Here is a 25,219-nt window from a genome sequence, read left to right as displayed (position 1 = left end):
TGTTGAGTGTTAATTGGTAAAAAACTTTTGGAAGGCTACTCAGTTTTATCTACCAAAATTTAAAATGATATCTATCTTCTGACCTACTAGTTCCATATAAACTCTCTTTTGAGAAAAAAGAAAAGGCATCAGTAAGAATGCTTATTATGCCAAAAGATAAGAATGTTATACAATGGCATACATGTAACTATGAAAAAGAATGTTAAATACCCATAATAAAGTATGTATTTAATGTCTATTATGTGCCAAGAACTATTCTAGATACTGGGGATATGGCTGTAAACAAAACAAACTAAAAATTCCCACCCCTATAGAGCTCACATTCCAACGGAGATACAGCAAGATGCAGAAAAGGGTTAATGGCATGTTCATTAGTGTTATAAAAAATAAGCGGGAATAGAGACAGGCACACACAGAAATACATGTCTGTCTATGCACAGAAAATCTCTGGTAAGTAATAACACGAACTGTTTGCCACTGTGGAGGAAGAGTGGAGGTCTGGGGAGGGAACTTTAGTTTCCTGTGCAAATGTATGTTTACAACATATGTATATTAACTGAAATGAAAAGGGAAAAAGGTGAACACCGATGTGCGTGCGTGCGTGTATTTTTTAAGAGGGAGGATCTCATCTCACTCTTGCCAGGGCTACAATGCAGTGGCCCAAGGGTAGCTCACTGCAACCTCAAACCCCTGGGCTTAATCCATCCTCCTGCTTTAGTCTCCCAAGTAACTGGGGCTACAAGAGCCACTACACCCGGCTAATTTTTCTATTTTTTGTACAGATGGGGTATCGCAATGTTGCCCAGGATGGTCTCGAACTAGGGTCTCAAGCGATCCTCCAGTCTTAACCTCCCAAAGTGCTGGGACTACAGGTTTTATTAAAAAAAACAAACAAACAAAAAAAAAAAACCGGCAAAGTCCGCGGAGCCTCGGCGGATCAACTGTTTTCACTGCAACGTTCAAAGCAATGTTGGACTGACCGCAGGTTCTCCCTGCTTACGCCGGGTAAGTCCGCGTGGGAGCGCAATCCCGGGAGGGTCGGGGACAGGCCATGGAAAAATAAGTTCTTAGAGACAGGCCAACATGTGGAGAGCCCACCAAAGCTAAGCTATATAAAACACGGGTAAATGTCAATGTATAAAGAGGAGCTGTGAGAGCAAATTATTTCCCAGAGTAAGAACCAACAGGCCTCGTCCGCGGCTCTGCGCCTGCGCCAAACAGCGGCGCTTCTGCCCGCGCGGCCGCCGGGAGGCACCGTCACGTACGGATTGCGTCTTACGGACCCGCAAGAGCCAAGGACGCTCGCCTTTCCGGGTCGGGGAGGGGGAAGAAAATCACTTCCGGTCGTGGTGTTACGTCACTTCCTCTCAAGCTTGGCGTTTGGTCGGCGGGGACCCACGCGGGTTCGACATGCGTATCGAGAAGTGTTATTTCTGTTCGGGGCCAATCTACCCTGGCCACGGCATGATGTTCGTTCGTAACGATTGCAAGGTGAGGCGGCCGAGAGCGGTGCGCGCGCCACCCGCGCTCCCGCGAGTCCCGGGCGCGCCGGTTGGGCGCCGGGTTCTTCTGCTCCTGCGGTATGTGGCCCGGGATCCCCGCGCTGCTCCCGTGGGCGGACGGCTCAGTAGGGGGCTCCGGCGTCAGTCTTCTGCTTGGGGAGTTTCTCCTGCCTGCGTCCGTGGCGGAGCTGGCCACCCGGCCACCTTTAGGTAGGATGGGCTGTGATGAGATTCAGGAGCAGTCCCTGCCAGCGCCCACCGGGAATCTGGGGGTCCGTTGGGGCTGTTTGGCTACTCTTGTACGTGGGCCAAATTCTCGATTCCAGTAAACTTTGTCGAACGTATTCCCAGGCCAAGCCAAGGTGTAGAGGTTCATAGAAATGTTGCGTATGTTGTAATGGTAGGGTTATGTATTAAGTTACCGTTGGGAAACTTTTAGTGAGTTAAAGTGAGTTGGGGAGGCTGGAAAGACTCAAAATAGAGGTGACATTTATCCTGGATCTTGAATTTTGCGGAAGAAAGAGAGAAGAGGGCATTCCAGGTGAAAGGAAAGAACATTTTGAACAAAGGCACGGAACAGACCAATTACATCTGTTTGAGGAAGTGACTGGAATATAAATGATAGATGCTTGGGGTAGGGCTCCAAATACAAATATAAACCTATAAATGTAAGTAATAGATTTGAAGCCTAGTTGTGAAAGAGTTTTTGAATGATATATTAATTTGTTTTCTCATATCAGAATGAACCCCATTCCTCTGTTTCTCAGAGAAACGCATTGTTTCTCATAATTTGATCCCTCTCACATTTGCTTCTGAATTAATGGGCATTTGTTAAAAATGAAGATTCCTGATTTCTATCAGATATATTGAGTTGGAATCTTTGAGTGGAGGATCTAAGAATCTGTATATTTAACAAGATTTTTGACATGCTAAACAATAACACGTCTGACTTCATCGCTGTGTATCTCTGTAGTAGACCAAAGGTATTGACCTAATGAAATTAGGCACAAGAGATCCAGTTGAAAGGGTTCAGAACTATGTTTGAAAACTTAGAAGAGCATGTGGAAGATGTTGAATATTTGCTTTAAGGAACATGATAAGAAATTTATAAAAATGAACCGAAAGATTGCCAGGTTGGGGTTTAATTCACAGTGGGCAATGTGATTTTGTAAATGATCTAATCATCATGATTTTATGATTTTGCCCAGCTGGGTGTTGGAATTAGAACAACAGATGGTGGGAGATACCGAGACCTGGGTATTGATTTGGTAGACACAGTGGAAGTTCAATTTGATGAGGAAGTCTAACAAGGACAGTGTTATGTTAGTTGTGAGTCAGCTTGGCCTGAGGAAGACCAGTGGATCCAGAACAGAGTTGATGGGGGAAATAGGAAGAAGTAGAGGTCCTGAAACACTTAACAAAGAACAAGTGTCTCATCTTTTCTACCAAATCTGTATCTTCTCAGCTCCACATCTGAGTTTTCCATTGGTTGGGGAAATCCTGCTTGCACCTAACAGTGAGCCTAATGAAAGAAAATTCCCTATTATTATACATCATATCTTTTTACTCTCTGAATTAATACCATCTTTATGTGCCTAGATGGTTTGCTAGAAACTTGAGAGTCATCTTTGAATCTTTCATCTTTTGTATCCAATTATCAAGTCCCATCCATTCTGCCTCTGCAAGGATAGTGATGTCTTTGCCTTCTTTCTGTCCTCCTGCCCTGGTTCAAATTAGGCACTTGCCACTTTCATAGTCTTTTATCTAGTTTTTCTGTCTTATTCTCTTAGCTTTTAAGACTGTCTTTCATAGAAACGTCACCTCTTAACTCTTCTTACGTAGCTTCTTAAAGGTAGAATTAATGCTAATGCTCCATATTTTCACATACTTTGCAAACAGGGAGAATACCTACAACCTTAATGAGGCCTTAATAAGTGTTGAATTAGTGGAACAAGAAAGGTCTGAACAACTTTGAGGCCAGGGTATGATGGATCATCTGTTTCCATGTTGAAGACTGAGTATGATAGGGGACTAGATTAAAAGGGAAACTTGAGCCTCCAAAGCTTTGCCTCACACATAATCCATCTACCACCTACCCCACCATAGTTTTAGCCACTTCCTCATAAATGTTTACAAAGTACTTCATACATGATTATAGCTTTATCCCATTGTTGATATCTTAGTCTGATCTTGATGTTTTTTTGTTCCCAAAGTGAGACTTATCACCTTGCTAGACTAAACTTTCCAAGATAGGGTACCATGTTTTAATTAATTCTTGTATCCCTAGCACCTAGAACAACATCAGACACATAGTAGATGGTATCAGCTCCATATTTGCTGATTGAGTGTCCTTCACACCTCCAGTGACTCCAGTTTCTTCAGATACTTCTTTATGCTTTTCAGATAACCTATTAGACAAACAGCCAAGTAGACTTCTCATTGGCTCTGTTTGGAATTGAGAAGATCCGGAACAAGCTTAGTCCCCTCATTAGATAGATCTCAGAAATGGAGGTTTACTTGGGGGTTATCTAGTAGGTGTGAAATTTAGGAAGCTTTTACTTAAAGAGGTAACAGTATTTTGGGCTGAAAACACTCAGATGAAATTTGCCAGTAATGATTTCATAGTAGGTTACTCTAGGAGACTATAGTAGTTCTCATATTTTCTAGTCTATTTGAAATTAACTCAAGGTTACAGACATGCTTTCACTCAGGTCTCTTAGGGGAAGGCTATCCTGGAGGCATGGGTCTAGATCAGATAAACTGATGTTGACAGTTTCTAAGGAAACTGTCCTAGTGTGTGTAGTGACCTGCTTGAAGTTCCCCATAGGACAACATACATATATGGTGAAAAGTATTATGATATGTGATATATAAACAGCCTTCCTTGGTTTGAAATGTTTATACTATTTATTTTGATCTATTTTATTATGGGTCACACCTTCTAGGTAAGATAATGCTACTTAATTTTCTTTGCCAAGATTCTTTTTTTTTTTTTTTGAGACAGAGTCTCGCTTTGTTGCCCAGGCTAGAGTGAGTGCCGTGGCATCAGCCTAGCTCACAGCAACCTCAGACTCCTGGGCTTAAGCGATCCTACTGCCTCAGCCTCCCGAGTAGCTGGGACTACAGGCATGCGCCACTATGCCCGGCTAATTTTTTCTATATAGATTTTTAGTTGGCCAGATAATTTCTTTCTACTTTTAGTAGGGATGGAGTCTCGCTCTTGCTCAGGCTGGTCTCGAACTCCTGACCTCAAGCAGTCCACCCTCCTCAGCCTCCCAGAGTGCTAGGATTACAGGCGTGAGCCACCGTGCCCGGCCTGCCAAGATTCTTAAACCCCAAAGAATTACTTTTTCTCTTCACATTTCCTCCAGTAACAAACAAATTGCAATGTGTTCTAAGATATTACAAAGTAACAAAATAATGCATTTTAGATTTATCAAATGAGTTGCAATAAGCCATTTCAGGAACAATTGAAGCATTATTAAGTTGTAAGTTAACACTGAAGGCTTAAATCTTTTGGGTTAAAGGTGGAAAATTAAAGTAATAAAGAATCTTACTATATCTGTGAATAAATACTTTAGAAAACAAATCTATTGTCATTTTTAGTTGCTTTTAAAAGTGTATTGTGCTTTTAACAAGAATGAAAGACTCAAAGGAGATTTCAGAGATTGTTTGAAACTTTAATCCCATTGTGGTTTATAGAAAGTGAAATTTGAAAATTATCTTGAATTGAGAAGGGACTTAAATGAATAACTTCAAACTATTTCTTTTATTCAAAGGCATTGTGAGGTTTTACTGTTACTCTATAAAAATGATTAGTAGTTTTAAGCCATATTTTCAGGGCTCTGAGCCTTTAGTTGGGATGACATTTGATAGTCAAAAAAGAATTCAGTTGCCATTTAATCTGATGTTTTACACATTTCTACATGGTGTTGTGAGTAAGTAGAAGGAATTGTGAGTGAGAACCATTCATTTCTCAGCCTTTGTAGTATTTTTTGTCTAGCAGGGGTAACATGCTAGAAAAATTTTTAATGTTGACTTTTCAATATTTTTAACTTACTTTTCTTGTAGGTGTTCAGATTTTGTAAATCCAAATGTCATAAAAACTTTAAAAAGAAGCGCAATCCTCGCAAGGTCAGGTGGACTAAAGCCTTCCGGAAAGCAGCTGGTAAAGAGCTTACAGTGGTGAGTATAATCAGCTATCAATATAGTTTTTACATTTTTCAAAATTTTAATTTTTTGGAGGGTGTATGTGATTTAATTAATTATAACAAGGCTTCCTGTCATATGATTGGCAAATGCTTTATTTGTTTTTGGCTATGGAAATAATCTCATTCTCACATGATCCTGAAAACTGTAATTCTGTAGAATTCTGAAAAAGGAAAAAAATTCCCAGTCCAGTTTTATAGAAATGATTTTTTTTTTTATTCTCAGAAAACTATTTTCAGCTCTTGCAAACAAAGAAGAAAGTCATTTAAATGGATTAGGGTGAAGTTAGAAATTTCTACTCAAGGATTTTGAGAGGAAGTTAAGAGATTAGATGAGGACAGCAGTGGGGACTTAGAAGAGGTTTTTAATAGACTCATTTATCAGTTTCTAGATTTCTTTAGCAGAATTTTGTGTCTAAGAGCAGAGAGATTAGTTAGTAGTGTTAGTGTGAAGGGGAATAAGGGAAGTCAAGGGGTGAGGGAGTTTCGTGGGGTGAGCCCTCACCATCATATTGCTGTTGTTGAATTGGTAACAGGATCTGTTGAAGCTTGTCCACATTTGATCCCTGTAAAGGGAGGAGAGGAATGCTGCAGCACAGGCTGCCTTTGAGGGAGGAAGATCTTTTAAACTATCCCCTCCCTCTGTGGCCTCCTCTTCCCTCAAAACCTACAACATCTTTCCCACCTCTCTACTGCTAAAGGACAATATCTACAAACATTTGCCATGAAGCCCTTCTGTGGCTTCCTTAACAGGGGTGCTTTTCAGTGAAATAAAGATTATTTGACAAGATGCAAGGCCAAATCGCAATAATTGTCACACATAGAATTTTCAGTCTGGGTGAGAAGCAGCATTGCATCCCAAATGCGAGTGGTAGCTGCGTGAGTGCAGAAAGATGCCAGTCACAGTCATTTGCTGATTACTAGTTACCTTGTTGCTGAGGTTATTGTGGTCTGAACAAATGTGTGTATATAAAAGAAATAGCTAAATACAGATTTAGTGCTGTTCTTTATGCCTATGTCAGATAGATTTGAAAACCAAGAAATACCTGTAGCTTTTCCAAAATTGCTGTGCATGTTTTTAGATTAATAGGATCATTGACTTAAAATACCAACCATGAGAGAGGGGTATCAGTGTTTGGAGGGGACCTGAAGAAATGAATAAATCTTACATCCTTCTGGGTAGCAGCACATTTATTTGAAGATAACATATTGTTTCACACCTTTTTGCTGTAACAGATAGGTATTTAGGTTGAGCCATATTAAATTCTTGATGTTTGGCTTTAGTGTGTGAAAAACAGCAATTTCATATGGTTCAACCTAATAAAAAAATTTTTGGCTGTGAGTCTTATCTGGGGCTGGGAAATTGAGGAAGCTTTTCCAGTTTGTTTGTAATCCCCATGATTGTTATATTGCCCTCTGAGGGATGGGGGTGATACTCTCCCCTCCTCTCCATTTGAGTATCACCTGGATACGGAGAGATGTTTTCAGTAGGGCTGTCTTGTACAAGGAGGTGTATAAAGGAAAAAAAGTTTGAAAACCTGAGATTCTCTGAGATCACCCTGGGGAGTGGGGAGGAGATGTTAACACGTGTTCACTTGGAACTCTTGTGAAAAGGAAGATGTCTTAAATGTTTCCTTTCTTAAAACCATATTTTTACCCCCTCTGTTTCCTCTTACAGGATAATTCATTTGAATTTGAAAAACGTAGAAATGAACCTATCAAATACCAGAGAGAGCTATGGAATAAAACTAGTAAGTCACAAGGAAATATGAGGAATTTTCAGGGGAGACTGGTTTGGGATATTACTGGTTTATTGTTTAAATATTGAATTTCTCATTTTCATTGCTTGGCTTTTATTCTTTTATCCTCATTTTAATAGTTGTGTTATATGTATATCTTTTATTAGAAGCTATCCTAAACCCTTTTCAGAATTGTCTGGTGTATCTGGTATAAAAATATTATTATTAAATTTGATACTACTTGAAGTGCCCACCCAGAGATGTGAAAACATACAAAAATCTGAAAAAAATAGAAATAGAAAAGTTTTGGGGTGAGTGTGGCACAGTTAAAATTGACACAAAACCTAACACACTTTATAAGTTTAGATCTAGTTTAGGGATATAAATTGTATTCTGTATACCTTATAAAATTTAGTGGTTCTTTAAAATTAAAAGTGTAGCACTTAAGATGATCATTACAAATTTTCTAAGAGAACTTCTACGTGCTTGACTTAGGTAAAAATGAAATTATAGGCTACTGAAATTACAAGCAATAATATCTTTTTTTTTTTCCTGATGTAGGCAGAGACTTTACTGAAAAGAGTCCCATGTGTAGTGTTAGTGTCTTGAGCTAGCTTATAGATTCCGCTATGGTCCTGTGTGTTTAAGGCCTTCGGCTCTGACTTTTCTTCCTCCCACGGCTGCTTGTGTGCTGTCCTTAAGCATTTCTAGTATTGCGTGTGGGGGTGATTTGGTTTGTTAACCAGAAGTCCCTAAGGCTTAGAATTCCACAGACTTTATCACTCTCTGAATGGATCATAGGTGTGCATCCCTTTCAGCACCTTTTCTCCAGTGAGTCACAAGACTTCAGGGCAGGAATTGAAAAGTTGCGGACCTTTGTGGTAGTATTTGACACCTTCTAAAGATTTATCTTCCTGGACCATGTGGAGAAATTAGAGTCCAGATTTGGAATTCCCTTTTCCACATTGCCCTAAATATTCTGCCCTTGGGTTTTCTCCCCCTCTCTTCTTTTCCTTCCTCCCCTCCTCTGGCCTCCCCTTTCATTTCTTCCAATAAGGTCTTTCCTTTCTGTTTTATAATTAGAAGAAAAGTTACTTTATGAAAAGCAGTTCATTTTTATGGGTTTATAATTTGGTGAGGATTTCTAAAGAGATTAACTTCATAGGATTCTTAAATTGATTCCAAAAGGTACTCTTATCAAGGACATTATTGGAACGTCCTAAAGCATTTCTGGACCCTATTCAGTTTTATTTCATTTTGGCCTTTGTTTTCTTTTTATGTTATTACTTGAGCACAGCAGCTCCAGATCATTTTTGCAGATTTTATAACTAGTTTTATTTGGTACATATTCAGCTTGATGTTGAAATTGAGGTACCTGTCCCATTTTAGTGATACGTGAGTATTCAGTCACGATGACCCTCCATGCTGCTTTCATGTTATTTGCATTGCTCTTGAGAAATACTGCTGTGTTCTGTAAGACTTCATATACTTTAATAGTGATGTTCTCCGCAGTTCTTAATTTATTTTAACTCACTTTACATTTATAAAGCACTGCCTGTGGTGTACAAAGATGCACAGGTCACACACAGTACCTGCCCTCTGAGTACATTTTACTGAGTACTCTTATTTTATTGTTTCTGTTAGATGGTAAGTGATTGAGGTATTAACACAGGGTCTCGTTCCCTTGCCCACCTTATTTATACATCCGTAAATTGTGTAAGAAGCAATGCTCTATTGATTTTTTTCTGCATGGATTTTGTTATCCTTTCGTATCGGGATCCTGAAAATAGATTTTTCAAAGAGGATCTGCTAGGTAGACAGTAGGAGAGTCTTTTGGAACTTCAAATTGTTTCCTGCTGTTTTATGTAATTAATAAAAGTTGTTGTTAATAGTGTTCCAGAAACATATATTAACCTTCTGAGAAATTCGTTGATTCCCCACACCCCTCATATTTCAACATCATTTTGTCTGTAAACTAATCTGTTGATAATAGTTCTGTATCCATTGCATTATTGAATTGTGTGAGGATGCGGATTGAGCCTGTCCTCAATTGCTCTTAGGTGTGATTGTTAAGATGCTGATGTACACAGAAATAGTAGTAGGAGAACTTCAAAAGCAAGAATACTAGGAAGAATAGTTTGTTTTATCCCTCATGTCCCTCTGTATTGCAGACCAATTTTTAATGTGTATCGGATGCTTTTTAAATTCAAAATGTTTCAGTCTTCTGGAATATTTGGAAATACAGTGTATTATTCTTTGGAAAGAATTTACCTGCCTCTTGTGTTTGTTTCCCTTATGATTAACCTTAAGGTGGAGAAATGCTTCTGAGTGCTAGAACTTGTCCTTATCATTTTTGCTAAAAGGCTAAGAAAAAAAATTTACATATCCAGCATATTATTAATTCTAAGCTATTGCATATGCAAATGTGTAGTTGACATTTTCTTTCTTTTTTCTTTTGTTACCTTTCCCTTTGCCTTTCCCTTCCTTTTCATTTATTCCTTTTCTTTCTTGATGAGGTCTCACTCTGTCACCCAGGCTGGAGTACAGTGGTTTGATAATAGCTCAGTGTAACCCTTGGACTCCTGGGTCAAGCAGTCCTCCTGCCTCAGCCTCCTGAGCAACTAGGACTATAGGAGCTTGCCACCATGCCTGTCTAAATTTTTAAAAAAGATTTTTTGTAGAGATGGAGTCTTGCTATGTTTCCCAGGCTGGTCTTGAATTCCTGTTCTCAAGCGATCCTCCTGTGTTGGCTTCCCAAAGTGCTGGGATTTCAGGCGTCAGCTACCTATAGTTCTCATTTTAATGTCAGAGGTCCCATGGATCCTCCTGGAGGATTTTGTTAAAATGCAGATTCAGATACTGTAGGTCTGTGGGGCCTGAGATTTTGCATTTCTAACAAGCTCCCAGGTGATGCCAATTTTACTGGTCCTCAGACTACATTTTTAAAAAGTTTTTATTTTGGCTTAATTTCAGACTTTACAGAAAAGTTGCAGGAATAGAATTTTCTGATAGCCTTCATCCAGATTCTCTGAATGTTAATATTTTATTAACTTTCTTTTTCCCTCTCTCTCCTTCTCCCGCCCACCCTTCCTTCCTCCCTCCCTCTCTTCCTCCCTCCCTCCCTTCCTTCCTTCCTTCCTTCAGTGTATAATTTTTTCTAAACTGTTTAAGTATACATAATGCTCCTGTATCCTTAAATAGTTTAATGTGTATATCCAAAGAGAACATTCTGCCATATAACTACAATGCAATTATTAAAATCAAGAAATTAACATTGATATAATATTATCTAATCTCAAACCTATTCCTATGTCTCCAGTTGTCCCATTAATATTCTTTATTGTAAAAGTTGTAAGAATAGGTCTCTTTAGTCTTTCTTAATCTGTGACATTTCCTGAGTTTGTCTTGATATTTCATGACATTCAGTTTTGAAGACTATGAACCAGGTAGTTGGTATAAAATCCCTTACCTGGGTTTTGTCCAGTGCTTCCTCAAGATTAGATCTGGGTAATGAACTTTTGGCAAGAACACCAGAGACGTGGTGCTGAGATCTTAGTGTGTCTTGTCGGGAGACACATGCTGTCCATTAGTCCCATTACTGACAGTATTAACTTTGATCATTTGGTTAAGGTGGTGTCTGCCAGGTTTTTCCACTGGAGAGTTACTATTTTATTCTTTGTGATTAATAAGCATATTGTGGGGAGATGCTTTAAGACTATATGACTATTCTGTTCTTCTTTAGATCCACAGATTATACTTTAAGGAGCTAGAGCAGAAATTGTATTCAGTATGGTAGCCACTAGCCATACTGAGCACTTGTAATATGGCTAGTCTGAACTGAGATGTGCTATAAATTGAGAATACATACTGGACTTTTGAAGACTTGGTATGAAAACAGGAATAAAATATATCATTAATAATTTTTTGTATTGATTACATGTTGAATGACAATATTTTAGACTTACGGGTTAAACAAAATATGTCATTAAATTTCTTCCTGTTTTCCTTTTTTTTTTTTTAATGTGGCTACTAGAAAATTTAAAATTACTTATGTGGTTTTTCGTACATTGGATAGCGCTGATACAGATTCTAGAACATAGCTGGATTAAGCTCCCTATAGCCAAGGCTCCTGTAGACATTTTCTAAAACTGTTGGATTTTAGTGATTGAGAACATGGCAGTATTGATTGATTTGTTCATTCTACCAATATTCATCGTGTGCTGACCATATCCCAGACACTTGAAGAAAACGTGTTTATGACCTGAAAGATGCTGTTTATTCAAGGAGAGGAGATAACAAGCTAAGGATGGGATTAGTTGTCAATAATCCAAGTTCTCTTTATAATAAAATTTGAAAAGCAATGAACTAGTTTAAAGTGGAAGGAAAACTTAACAGCAGGAAAGGCTGCTATTGAATAAAAATTCCAGAAATGATACTTATGAAAGAGAAAATTGACAGTGCCATCAGTCAAGATTATATTTTTTCTTCAGCTTTTTCAGTGGGGATTGTTTTTGCAATGAAGGTTTTCATTTAAATAGAAGTGTTTGTTAAAGCACTTGTTGGTTATAATCATACTGCTTGAATGTACATAAATTTGCTAACTTTTATTATGAATTTTTTTGTAGTTGATGCAATGAAGAGAGTTGAAGAGATCAAACAGAAACGCCAAGCCAAATTTATAATGAACAGGTATGAATATTTGTATAGAGTAACTGTTAGAAAAATGATTACTAGTAGCTATCTAGAGACATTCGTATTTTTTCTTTAACTTTTTATTTTGACATAACTTCACACTTACAAAAAACTTACAAGGATAACATGAAGAACTCTTGTATATTCTGTTAGCATTTTACCACATTTACTTTCTTTTTGTGAACTATATGTAGTATGTTGAAGACACATTACCCTTTCCTTCTAAGTATACTTCTGTGTATATAACCCCAAAATAAGAACATTCTCTTAAATAAACACATTGTGGTTACCAAAGCCAGGAAATTAACATTGATGTTAATACTATTACATAATTTACATCCTTGTTTAGATTTCATTAATTGTTAATAATGTCCTTTATAGCAACAGAAGATCCTGGATCATACATTGCATGTAGTGGTTGTATCTCTTCAGGCTTCTTTGATGTGAACAGTTTCTCATCTACCTTATATGACATTGACACTTTTGAAGAGTACTGGCTCGGTTAATTTATACAATGTTTCTCAATTGGGGTTCATCTGATGTTTTCCTCATGATTAGTTTTTGGCTAGGCACCTTTGGCAGGAATATCACAGAAGTGATGATGTGTCCTTCTCACGCATCATGTCAGAGGCACACGTGTCACCTTGCTGGTGATGTTAAATTTGATCACTTGTTTAAGGTGGTGTCTGTCAAGTTACTCCACTGAAAGTTACTATTTTTCTTCTTGTAATGAATACTTATTTTCAGAGAGGTTCATTGAGAGCAAAAGCCTATTCCTCCTCAAACTTGTACCTACTGGTTTTATTAATAGCATCCATTAGAAAGCCTTGTCTGAATCAGTTACTACTGTTACTGTTACCAAATGGTGGTTTTTCTAATTCCATCATTCCTTTTACATTTCTCAGTTGGCTTTCTCATGTAAGAAAGAGCTTTCCCTTTCCCCTCACTTTAAAAACTTACTCCTTTATTCATATCACGTCTGTGTATATTCGTGGATTTTTATGGTATTCAGTGGGTTGTAATTCTTTATTGTCATTTATTTTGATGTTCTAAGTGGGCCACGTTTGACTGTGCCAGTTCCTTCAGGCAGGCTCTCGTGTCATTTTGACAATTCCTCATCTTTCTTTGAGGGCCTTCGTGTTTTATGGCTAATAAGATGTCTCAAGCCTCATCTTGTACTTCCCCTGCCCCAGCCTGGAGCCAGCTATTTCTTCAGAGCAAGAGCGTTGGTTTTTAATCTAATCACGGTGGAATGTGTCGTAGAAAAGAGGGTGTGCCAGCAGCTTACTAGCTTGAAAGAATGTTAAAGCATTACAGAAAAGGAGCCTAAATGTTTGGGAACTAGTCTGTTAGCATTTTAGAACATCATATGTGTTTTGTGCTGTTGTTAATTACTGAATTTTTTTTAAAATTACATAACAGAGACTTACCTATTTGAGGAGAAAAGATTGTTTTATGTAGTAGAGTACATGTGTATAATAAACATTAATCCCTGAGATTTGTTCATTCTTTTCTTCAGTCACATCCTTCATTCACTCAGTAAATATGTATATTGAGCCCTGTTTTGTGCCAGACTAGACACAGGGATATAATGAAGGAATAAGTTGTGATAGCATAGAAGTCCTGTTTAAGCTATTTGGGAACTAAAAATCCTTTTGAATTTGAGTCAATAGAGAAGAAAATGTAGATCTGTAAGGGCTTAACAGGTCACTTTACCTTAAATTTCCGGAATAAATATAAAGTAGATAACCACTTGCCATTTGGGAATGAGTAATTTGAGAGAACTGAGAGACTCTGTTTACTTGGTGTTGATGTTTTGCTGGGTTGGGGGAGGAAGTGGAGAAGAAAAGGGAGTGAACAGAAGGACAGTTGTGTAGTTCCCATTTCCCATCTGTGTGGTCAACTTAATTTAATAGCTGTATTGTGAATTAGTGTCTCTTGTAGTTTCAGTAACTGAAATTTTGGCTTTGGTATGTTTTATCCTAGATTAAAGAAAAATAAAGAGCTACAGAAAGTTCAGGACATCAAAGAAGTCAAACAAAACATCCATCTTATCCGAGCCCCTCTGGCAGGTAAGTACTGCATTTCACAGGACTTTTCTGCTTTAGGTAGAGAAATGAAAAATCTAGATTTTTGTGGTCTGTATAATTAGGTACCAGTTAACTTTGGGTATTTTTTCATTTAAATGTTGTCTTTCAGAGTACATTTATGATATGACTTGGTTTATAAAAATATAATTTATTCAGTATATTTCCCAGTTGCTGTCAATCTATTGCATATAGTATTTTTTTTCCTTCTTCATTAAATTCTGTTTTCCAAAAGATACCTCCCCAAGTTAGGCAAAGTGATTTGAGTAATAATTTCATGGATGATTTTGCATCATACATGTTTTGATTAAAGGACAGAGTGTTTTTATTAGTGGTTCTTAAACTTTGGTTGGTATTGGAATTACCTGGGGAACTTAGTATAAATACAAAGGCCCAGGCCCTTTTGAGTCTGGGCCTCTGTTTAGTAGTGTTCTAAGTGATTCTGATACTCAAGTTTGAGGACTACTGTTTTATATGAAAACCTTCTCTTTGTGATTGTGTTATTTACTAGTAGTCACCCATTTGGGTAGTTGTTCATTTGCGTAGTTTGTGAGGTGCTAGAAAGCCGGTCTTTTACTCAGCTGGCACCATCTGTTATGTAATTTACTTACTTATGCAGGCTAAAGGGAGAGAAATTTTGCCTAAACCTTAGTAAAAGTCAAATTCTATAACCACGTGTCAAATAGATTTGTGTAAAAGTCCTCCCTGAGTTATTGTAGCAAATTTTATTAAAACAAATAGACAAAATCCTGGAGGATTTGTTTAACATGTTGATGATACAAACTGATAGAAAGCAGCAGGAATGAATCATTGTTATCTAATTTTTTTAGGTAATCCTCTTTGAGATAGATAATACAGTGGACAGGGACCAGAACAGGGACCTTGGAATCTAGATGACCAGTGTTCAAATACCAGCTCTTTGACTTACATGACTTACTAGCTGAGTGACCTTGGGCAGGTTAATCTGTCTTTGTGCTTCAGTTGTCTCATCTTTTAAATCAGGGGCTGTTATGAGGGTGAAATGATATGTGTGTATACAGTGCTTACTTTATGCATGCATAAGTCCTTTATAAATTTAGCTATTACTATCCTTAAATTTCTTAGAAATGGCTAATAATATTACAAAACATACAAAATCCTTTATAAAGTGTTGATATGAAGTCTGTAAGGACACATTGAATTAAGTTTTTAATTTTTTTATTTATTTTTGTTAAAGGTAAAGGAAAGCAGCTGGAAGAGAAAATGGTACAGCAGTTACAACAGGATGTGGACATGGAAGATGTTTCTTAAAAATCTCACTGTAACCATTTCTATATATGTACATTTGACAGTGTCCTTTGGACACTAGAACTAGTGTCACTAGTGGATACTTTGCTGTCTGCAAAACATCAGATAGTATGGATGTTGGATTGCATCTCAGTGTTAAACCTTCATTGATAGATGTGCTTCATGTAAATTATGAAAATTCTCTTTGTAAATATAGAAATGAATTGTGGACAAAATGGTCATGCCATTTGGATAATGGCACTAGACAGCATTTATATAATAACTTAGGACAAAAATTCTGGCTAGTATATGTAAAATGAAATTTTCTTTGCAATAAAATTCTCTTTATTGTTTTAGAAGGGGAGATACAACAAGGAACTAACAATTTGTGACTATCAGCTTCAAATAATATCTTTTATTTTGATCAGTATTTCCTGTTTTGGGTTATTAGCATCTTACAAGAAGAGCATAATGGCCTCATCTTGTGAAGCCTAATCATACTGAACTGGTCTGACCTGGTTTAACTATGGATGTTGAGGATGAAAGCTGAATAATCTTTGCCTGAAATGGCACTATGTAATTTCCACTTTGGAGAATACTCAGTCCTAAGTTGTGATTCCTGGTACAACAAGCTTTATTTTTCTAGCCCAGCAGGGATCTAAAAGCAGAGGAATCCCAGTGCCTTTTAAAATTTTTTTGGTGTGATTTTCTGTATAAAAGCTCCTAATTGTTTTTGAAAAATAGAGTTTATGGGTAGAACATCTGTCCATTAATTGCACATAAAATAAAACTATTTTAAAAGTAATGCTGCATTTTTATTAATCCACTCACGCATTGATGGGCACCCTGTAATATTCTGAAATAAAAAAAAATAATGCTGATATATTTATTATTTAAAGGTACTAAACAAAGATATGAAGTACCAATTATTTGGAAGAAAATAACTTCCTCTACACATTCTACTTAAGTAGATATATTACAGAAAAATATATACTTTGTGTTTGTATATTTTCACATTGTTTATAACTTTAAGTAAAAATATTAACTATCAGTTTGTATACTGATAATATCAGTTATAATTCTGGTAGGGCAGCATTTAGAATAAATTACAAATTGGAGGTTCTAATTTTTTTTTTTTTTTGAGATAAAAAGTCTCGCTCTTTTGCTCTGGGTAGAATGCCTTGGTATCATCATAGCTCACTGCAACCTCAAACTCTTGGGCTCAAGTGATCCTCCTGCCTCAGCCTTTGAGTAGCTGGGACTAGGCACTCACCACTGCGCCTGGCTAATTTTTCTATAAAAATAGAAAAGACAGGGTTTCATTCTTGCTCAGGCGGGTCTTGAACTCCTGACATCAAGTGATCCTCCTTCCTTGTCCTCCCAGAGTGCTAGGATTACAGGTGTGAGCCACTGTACCTGGCTGGGTTTGAATTTTTTATTTTAGTATTAGATAGTAAAAAAGTAGACCAATCACTGGACCAAGTGTTAGAAGACCTGAATTCCACTGTGGTTTTTCCTCTGTGTTCTTATTTGCAAAATACAACTCATTTTTAAGCAACATTATTGATGTGAAGATTAGGGGAAATAATATGTGACAAAAGACATTTGTAAAATTTCTTGAGAAGTTTTTAATACATACTGTATTCATTTCTTTTCAAATATAAACATGTTTAAAATTACATACTATTGGGATATAAGTTTCCTACCTTGCTGATTGGAAGGAGCAAGCTGCTCTTGCCTTGAGACCATCAATTTGGGGGAATTGGGTTGAAGAAGAGCTGACATGACTTCTTGGGGTTAGCATCCAGATAGTTCTCTTGACTGTCGTGATTTCATAGTATTTTGAGAACCCAGATATCATTTAAAACTACATGGGTATAATTGCTACTGTTTTACCTGCCTGCCCCTCCCAACTCTCTGAGTTTGGATCACTGAGATTAGTTTACCTTTAAAATGGTGCCTGAGAGGTACCACGATGCAATGCTCTTAGGCTGCAATTGTTTGGGCTTGCTTGGTCAAGACCTATGCTGAGCGGTTAGCGTAAGACAAAAGCATAACATTTTCCAGACAATCACTACACAGAGCTCTTATATAATGTTCTCTAGTTCTATAGGATTGGAAATCATTAAAAGGAATATCTTTAACACATACACATCACAATACTTTGTAGGAATGCAGAAAAAACTTCTCACATTAAAAAAAAAATCTTAAAAATAGGAACTGTAGGAAGATGTTTATCCTGTAGATAGGGGTTTGAGATTGGTCTATTTGACAATATCCCACATTTATTCTCATTTTATAGATGGAAACATTTGAGGTCTAGGTAACTTGCCTCTTTAGCACCCAGCTAGAAGATGGAGGGGGTAGGGGTTTGTGTTTATACAAGTCTGTTTCCACAGTTGCCCTGCAGATATGTAGAAGGAATTTATCCAGAGCCTCATATCTAGTCTTCACAGTCCCAGGTGATTGCTAAGAGAGATGACCATGCAAGTTCCTTGAGAGACACTTGACTATAACTTGGTTTCTTCATCTGAAAAATGGATATAATAGGACTGATTTTGCAATTTTTGAAAAACAAATGTAAGAAGACTGATTTTGGAATTTTTTGTGATGATTCAGTCAGTTAATACATGTAAAATACTTATTTCAATGCCATCACCACAGTAAACTAGTGTTAAAATGTTAACTCACCAACAGCAATGGGCTTTGACTTGGGAGAAATAAGGGTACTAGGGTTTGGGGATAGCTGTGGCTAAACTGAGTGTAGTGTAGGTAGTCTGCAATGATAGGGACACGTATGGTTTAAAATGTCAATTTTAGCCTGTAAGTCAGCTAGAAAGTTCTGTTATTAAGAAGAGGTCATTTCCCATTTTCTGTAGTGAGGAGTGGGAAGGGGAAATACATTTTAGGTTGCTTTCTGCTAATAATTTAAAAAATGAATAGTTGCCCATAATTTTAAAAGATAAGTGATAAAAAGGGAGTTATTTTTGCCCCTGTCCTTTAGCTACATCTTAAATGGAGATCTGGAACAAGACATCAGACTTCAATCACTTACAGATGTAGTATACATTCTAATATTCAATGAAGACTACCTTTAAAAGTTAACATGGCAGCTTGCTGGATTAAGTGTGTTGAAAAGACAAGGGGAAAAAATCAGTATTAAAAAAATCTTAATATCAAGGGCTCTGGAAGAATTTTCCAAAGTCCATATTCATTTATTAATATATTACAGTATTGAACAGGTGACCACAAGTTTACCTTGCATGTCTTTATACTGAGTGTGTCAATCAGTCTTATATTGATTTGAATCATTTCTACAGAAGGAGAAATGACTCCTTAAGAATGTATTCTTTATGCTCTGAATGTAAGCATCTCTACCTTCTGGTGCCATGGGATGAGCCTCTGACTTCAGTTCTCCTAAGTGAACACTGTTCCTAGGTTTTTAATTTTAATCAGTTGAAGCTCTCATGTGGGGCTTGAAGGTGATGGCTTCTGCCACATGATCTTCCCTGGAATATCAGTTACCTGGTCTCTCTCTCTAGCCTCCCTTTAATTCTGTGGCTCCTTATGATCCTGGTAATAAATTCCTTTTGCCAAAATTTGCAACCAAAAATCTTGACTGATAGACATCTTCTTAGCAAATCTAGGCAACCCATTTCTATCATAATCTTCAAGAGCGTGAGGACTATTTCTTATCCTAGGCACATGTTAAGTATCAGGTATGTGGAAGGTGCTCAGTAAATGTCTAAATGGAAAATGAGTGTGTAACCATATGCTAAGTTTTAGTCTATTTCTAAAAATAACTCATAACTTGAAAGATATAAAGAATAAATTAACAGCAGAGAGGCCCACTAAGAACGGAAGCAGCCTGTCTGACGCCAACATTGATCAAAGTTTCACTGTTGGGAAGGCTTGCTGGAGAGCAGTGCTGGCCTGGGGTTACATGCCTGATTTTGCTCCTTAGATCACTAACGGCGATAGATCAATCAAAGCTACATTTTGGGGTTTGCCTGGACACTTCTCAAATGTGAAGGAATCCCAGGAAAGACAGGAACTGTTTTTGGCAGGTTTCTTTTGAGAACTTATGTCCAGAACTTGCTTTTTTCCGATGGAAATAGTCCCTTATTTCAGTAGCCACAGTGTCTAAAAATAGAAATAAGGAGAACTAATTGGAGAGAATCTGTTAAGACATTAAGAGGACTTCTCCAAAGGAATATTGACTGACCAAAAAATACAGGAGACTGACCCCTCAGTATTGAGAAAACCTTTGTTTCACAAATGCCAACTGTTAAATACTTGCTTTGTGTAGTATATTCTAGTAAAGTGTGTATGCAATTGGTTCAGCACCAATCCATGGACTCTTCAGATGAACACCAATGAGAATGTCATTCTAATCAGTGAGTTACTCCATGCAGTTTTTAAATCTACACTTAATGGTGTTGTCACATGTTTCCTTTTCTCGTATCAGGGAGTGCAATGTAGACAACAAATAGGTATTAAAGGCAGTTCACTTGATTAAAAGGATCCGCCATTCCAAAGCAGATGATACAAAATGCTGGCTCATACTGTGTTAAGCTATAGGTGCCTGCATTCATGTCCCCTGAGTTTCTCTTCAATATTCCCAGATTCTTCATGCTGCCAAAACATCAGAGGTAGTAGCTTTTTCACTCTGCAGAAATAAAATTTCTCCACTTCTAGAAGGCACACAAGAATCACCAGAAAATACATTAGAACAATATATGATGGAAATAAACTGTGTGCAGGGAAGAATGTCTCAAAGGATAAACTGTCCAGGTCACAACCTCTCAGTGCCTTTGGTTACACATTTGCAAACAGGATATGGTACCACCTAGTCCCAGAATTGTGAGAATCCAATGATACAGTAATAATTACAGTCAGGTATATTGCATATATTATCTCCTGATCTTGACAACCCTTCAATTTAGTCCTCCCTATTTTGCAATGAGGAACATGAACGTAAAAGAAATTCAATAACGTTTATGTCACTAGCTAAGAACTAGCAGAGCTTAGATTCAAGCTCAGTCTGTCTGAGCCTTAATCGCTAGTCTATATCCTAAACAGAATCTAGCATGATTCCTGGCACATAGTTGGTGCTCAATATATATTTACTCACTGAAAGAAAAGAAAGTGTCTTGGAGAAAATGATAGATTTTATGGAGTTGTTTAATTTTTCTTGTGACTGGAAGGGATACTTTTTCTTACCAGTTCTTTCCGGACTGACAGGGTATCACCTGCCTAATGGTAACTATAATTAAGACAGCCAATTTAATGAAGTGAAGGTTTTTGAGATTTACCATTATTAAAAAAATTAGTATGGCAATGCCATTAATTATAATATAATTATTGGAAGAACTGTTTATATTTAGCCCTGAAATGCATGCTAATCTTGTTATCTAAAGAAAAATTCTAAATTTCATCAACACCTGCTTTTATGAGCAATTTCAGTAATCATTAATTAGGTTTTAAAATGTTTATTATGAGGCATTGTTTGCCTCATTTAGCATCAGAATAATTAGTTCATGTTATATTTGAGAAATTTGAATCATTGGAAAACATATTCTTCCAGTTATAGTTGATGTCTTAGAGGACTATTTAAATATAATAGCTATTTATTGCACTTCTGCCAATTCTTAAGTTCTCCAAAATTGTCGGGATTACTGCCAACAAGAATTCTGTCCTCATTGCAGGGGATGAAAGTTCTGATGCTGACCAGTGTCAGGGTTCATGGAGGTGGGTTTTGAAGGTGCCCAATGTACTATTTGAGTCGTCTTTCTAACAACTGATGTGGCAAAGAATCTAAGATCATGTTCTCACAATGCACAGTACACATGATAACATTTCATCCCCACTGTTGGTTAAAAGGAACCTCAGAAATAACACGGGCTTTACTGAGCAAATCTTTCTTTGACTTTATGGGAAGTCTCCATTAAAGATTAGGCATCGAAGAAGATTTGGGTCAAAACGGTAGAGGATGGGCTACAGTAACATTGAGAGAGCGGCCTCAAACCTGATTGCATATTAGAATTACCTGGGGCAGCTTTATAATTACTAGCGCCTGGGTCCTGCCCCAGAGCAATTAAATGAAAATGTCTTGGATTGGGGCCTAGGTATTGGTATTTTTTAAAAGCTACCAGGTGATTATAATGTGTTTCCAAGGTTGCAAACTACCAATCTAGAACATCTAGAATTTCTTAGTTTAGGCAATTAAGGGAAAGGTATTTTCAAACAGTTTGTTGTCAAGAGGCATTTTATTAAACACTTGGTTTGTTTCTTTAGGTTATCAAGTGGCTCACCAAGATAATGGGAACACTTTTAATATGATGCTTAGATAACTTCATAGCAGTTAGATAATTTTCCAAGTACCTAATGACTACACTGTGATAGTTAAATGGATATTTCCTGAGTTTTAAAATAAGCATCTCTATATATTTTTTTCTAATTTGGTTAATATTCTGTCTGGATTGATGTGATCTTGCTATTAAGCATTGAGGATTGCATGGCCCATTTGCTAGGATCTACATATTTTATCTTTAATTCTCCCAATTATGAAGGCCTGGCTAAGACTCTTGCTTGAAACCTAAATGAGGCACTCACTGTAATCTTGCCCTTCCATTGATACTGCTGTCATGGTGTAGTTTATCAAAGGAAATAAAACTCACCTGATTTTAAAGAGAGGTGAAGAGGACATATGTGTGGTAGGAACTGGGCTTTTTATCCTAAGAAAAGTATATTGTATCATCTATGGGTGGGCATAATAGAAAGATGGAATATTACTTGAAACATTTTATCAGAACCTCCTGCTGTAGTTTGAATGTTGTCTCCTCCAAACATTGTACTGAAATTTAATTAACATTGTAAGAGTATTAAGAGGTGGGGCCTTTAAGAGTTGATTAGGCCTTGAGGGCTCCACCCTTATGGGTGAGTTTAATGTCTTTAAAGATGGCTTCCGGGCGTGGGCTCTGTTTCTCTCTTGCGTGTCTCCCTTGCCCTTCTGCCCTGGGCTGACACCACAAGAAGGCCCTCACCAGATGCAGACACCTCCACCTTGGACTTCCCAGCCTCCAGAACGGTAAGAAATAAATTTCTCTTCTTTATAAATGTCAGGTTTTCTGTTATAGAAGCAGAAAATGGTCTAAGACCCTCTATCATCAGATTTGTGTTTTCCCAATGATACTGGGGTTCAAGGTCCATTAATTAGATATGGACAAGGCACAAAGTGTTAATGAGGATGAACTGTTCAATCTCGTTTTGGAGAGTTTCCATTACAAAACATGGTGATTTAGTCAAAGCAGCATTTTCTGAATTTCTTGTCTTATAAAAATATTCAAAGAAATCACTTTCTGTCTTTATTATTTTTCTCCTTTCTTGTACAGGCGGGAAGCTGTACAGTCATCAGTAGATAGGTATTGTCTTCTAAAGAAGCTCCAGAGCCAGGGGGATTCAATAAATAGGTCATTGCTTCTCCACCTCCACCAAAATCTCTTCCCTCTAACTGCAAACATGAAACTCTGAAGTGTTCCAGTCTCAGACCTTTAATCTGCTTGTTCTTAATGCCCTTCCCTCTTCTCTGAAGGCAACTTTAGCCTATTTATTATTTCAGGATCAACTTCAAATGTGTCTTTTTGGATAAGGTGAGTAAGTTACAAAACCAGCAACCTGAGAGGTGTTTGAAATTTTAACTGCCATCCATTCAGCCATTCAATAAATATTATTGAGCAGCTGCAATGTGCCAGGCACTTCTAGATACCATAGAGACAGTGTAGAGAACAGACTAGATGGAAATTCCTGCCCTCATGGAGTAGGGTGGGAGAGAATGTCACAAGATAAAGGCTAACACCAATCACAAGTGGAAATTGATACCAGGTGTATCAAAGGTTTTAAAATAAAATGCCATTAAAAATGCAAAAAAATCTTGACTCAGAAATCCTATTGCAGAAATGTATTCTAAGGAAATAATTATGTGCCCAAATATGCATGTACAAAGATGTTCACTATATTTTAATACAGCATTGAAGGCAAGGACTGGTTAAGTACATTATTGCACATGTAATGAACTATTCTAAAGCCATTAAAAAGGATGCTGCAGTAGTGTTTCCAATGACATAGAAAGATGCTTATGATACATTAAATGAAAATTACTAGTTTCAAAATTGTATGATATGATTTCTCTAAAAGAGTGATTCTCAAGCAGGAGCAACTTTTGCCTCTGAGGGACCATTTGTCAATGTCTAGAGACACTTGTGGTTGTCACAAGTGGGGTGGAGGTTGGTGCTCCTGGCATCTAGTGAGTAGAGGCCAGAGATGCTGCTGAACATCCTACAATGCACAGGACAGCTCCCACAACAAGAAATTTTGAGGTCCCAAATTTCAATAGTACTGAGTTAGTGAAGAAAACCTGCCTCTTAAGCAATTACACATAGTGTTCAAAGGACAAATACCTTCTGAATAAACAGGATCATGGGTGTTTTAAATGTTATTTTTCTTTATTCATATTTTGTTTTAAATAAGAAGTATTGACTCTGAAATTAGGAACAAAAACTTTTCAAAATGTGGTGCTAAATTTTGGACTCACCTCAGCTTGAGAATGATTTTTTTTTTTTCCCTAAAAAGGCTCAGTTTTTTTTTTTTCTTTTCTTGTTGCTCTCCTTGCTTGTGCACACCCGATTGCCTGTATCTGTGGTGCCTCTATTTGGATGGAACCTGGGTTATGCCTGGTCCTGGTTTACTCCAGTAACATGGGTTGATGTACTTGCCCACTTAATTATGAGCTATATCCATCCGGGGAAGTAATCTGTGCCATGACTTGAATAGCATGTTCTTAGAAGTTCATGGGTTCTAGTCTAAGGAAGCTAGAGGGACCCCTCCCATCCTTTGGCAAGGGTCCCAAAAGACAAACAGGGTGCACCACGAATGCTCCAACTGCCGAGAACTCTATCCTGGCAGGTCCATTCCAGGCTCATCTCCAGAAAATCTACGGTATAGTTAATTGTCTAACTATTTGAGTTGGAATATTGTGGCTTATAAGGGTCTAAGTGGGCTTGCTAATTTACCTCCTCCTTTTAAGCCCACCATAGAAATAAAAATTAGCCACAAAATATCTTTAGTGAGCCCCCAAGTTTTCTATGTGGAGAACCTAGGGCCAGTGGTATCATGCTTGTTTGTGGAAGATTATTGTCTCTGGTAACCATCTAGAATTTCTATTACTTTGACTGTGTACATGTTATTAATCAGGGAATTAATCATCCTCATTCTCTTTGATTAAAAATCACATTTTACCTTAGAAGGACAAAGTATCGTCAAGTGGATGAGGCAGATAATATGTTTTCTCTTTTACTGGACTCCTTATTTTTCTAATTACAGCCTATGTATCCTGTGCTAGAGAGCCTCTTGAAATTAACTTAATTTACTGTCATCCTTGTAACATACCCATTTGTTTGGGCCCATGAATGTGTGTGCACTCCATTTGATTACATCTAATGTTCTCCCCCAAATAAAGACTACAATTAATTCATTAGTGGATGGTTTATATCCAGGGGTAAGTGCCACTTTATGATGATTCCTTCAACACTTGCACCACATTCATTTATTTCCCATTTAATCAGTGTTTAAATTGAACTGGGATCAGGCAGAACAAAGCACATGGTTTTGCATATTTATAATGGAGCAAATGGAAATAGTCATAGGACTTCAGCATTAGAAACCTC

General features: G+C 37.3%; 1 protein-coding gene across 1 annotated transcript; it reads left to right on the top strand.

Annotated features, from left to right (window-relative positions):
* The first annotated feature begins 1,262 nt into the window (after positions 1-1,262).
* On the top strand, positions 1,263-16,299 carry RSL24D1 (ribosomal L24 domain containing 1). Its single transcript, XM_045529623.1, has 6 exons — positions 1,263-1,491; positions 5,574-5,687; positions 7,389-7,461; positions 12,075-12,138; positions 14,128-14,213; positions 15,445-16,299. The coding sequence occupies exons 1-6, from the start codon at positions 1,411-1,413 to the stop codon at positions 15,516-15,518; spliced, it is 492 nt and encodes a 163-aa protein (XP_045385579.1). The 5' UTR covers positions 1,263-1,410; the 3' UTR covers positions 15,519-16,299.
* The last annotated feature ends 8,920 nt before the right edge of the window (positions 16,300-25,219 follow it).

Source organism: Lemur catta, chromosome 1, assembly GCF_020740605.2.
Source record: "Lemur catta isolate mLemCat1 chromosome 1, mLemCat1.pri, whole genome shotgun sequence".
Lineage (NCBI taxonomy): Eukaryota > Metazoa > Chordata > Mammalia > Primates > Lemuridae > Lemur > Lemur catta.
This window is presented reverse-complemented; position numbering and strand designations above follow the sequence as displayed.

Excerpts from the sequence above, each read along its gene's own strand:
- RSL24D1 (XM_045529623.1), top strand. The coding sequence starts at position 1,411 with ATGCGTATCGAGAAGTGTTATTTCTGTTCGGGGCCAATCTACCCTGGC. Across the intron at positions 5,688-7,388 it reads CTGGTAAAGAGCTTACAGTG|GATAATTCATTTGAATTTGA; the intron begins GTGAGTATAATC and ends TTCCTCTTACAG. Across the intron at positions 7,462-12,074 it reads AGAGCTATGGAATAAAACTA|TTGATGCAATGAAGAGAGTT; the intron begins GTAAGTCACAAG and ends ATTTTTTTGTAG.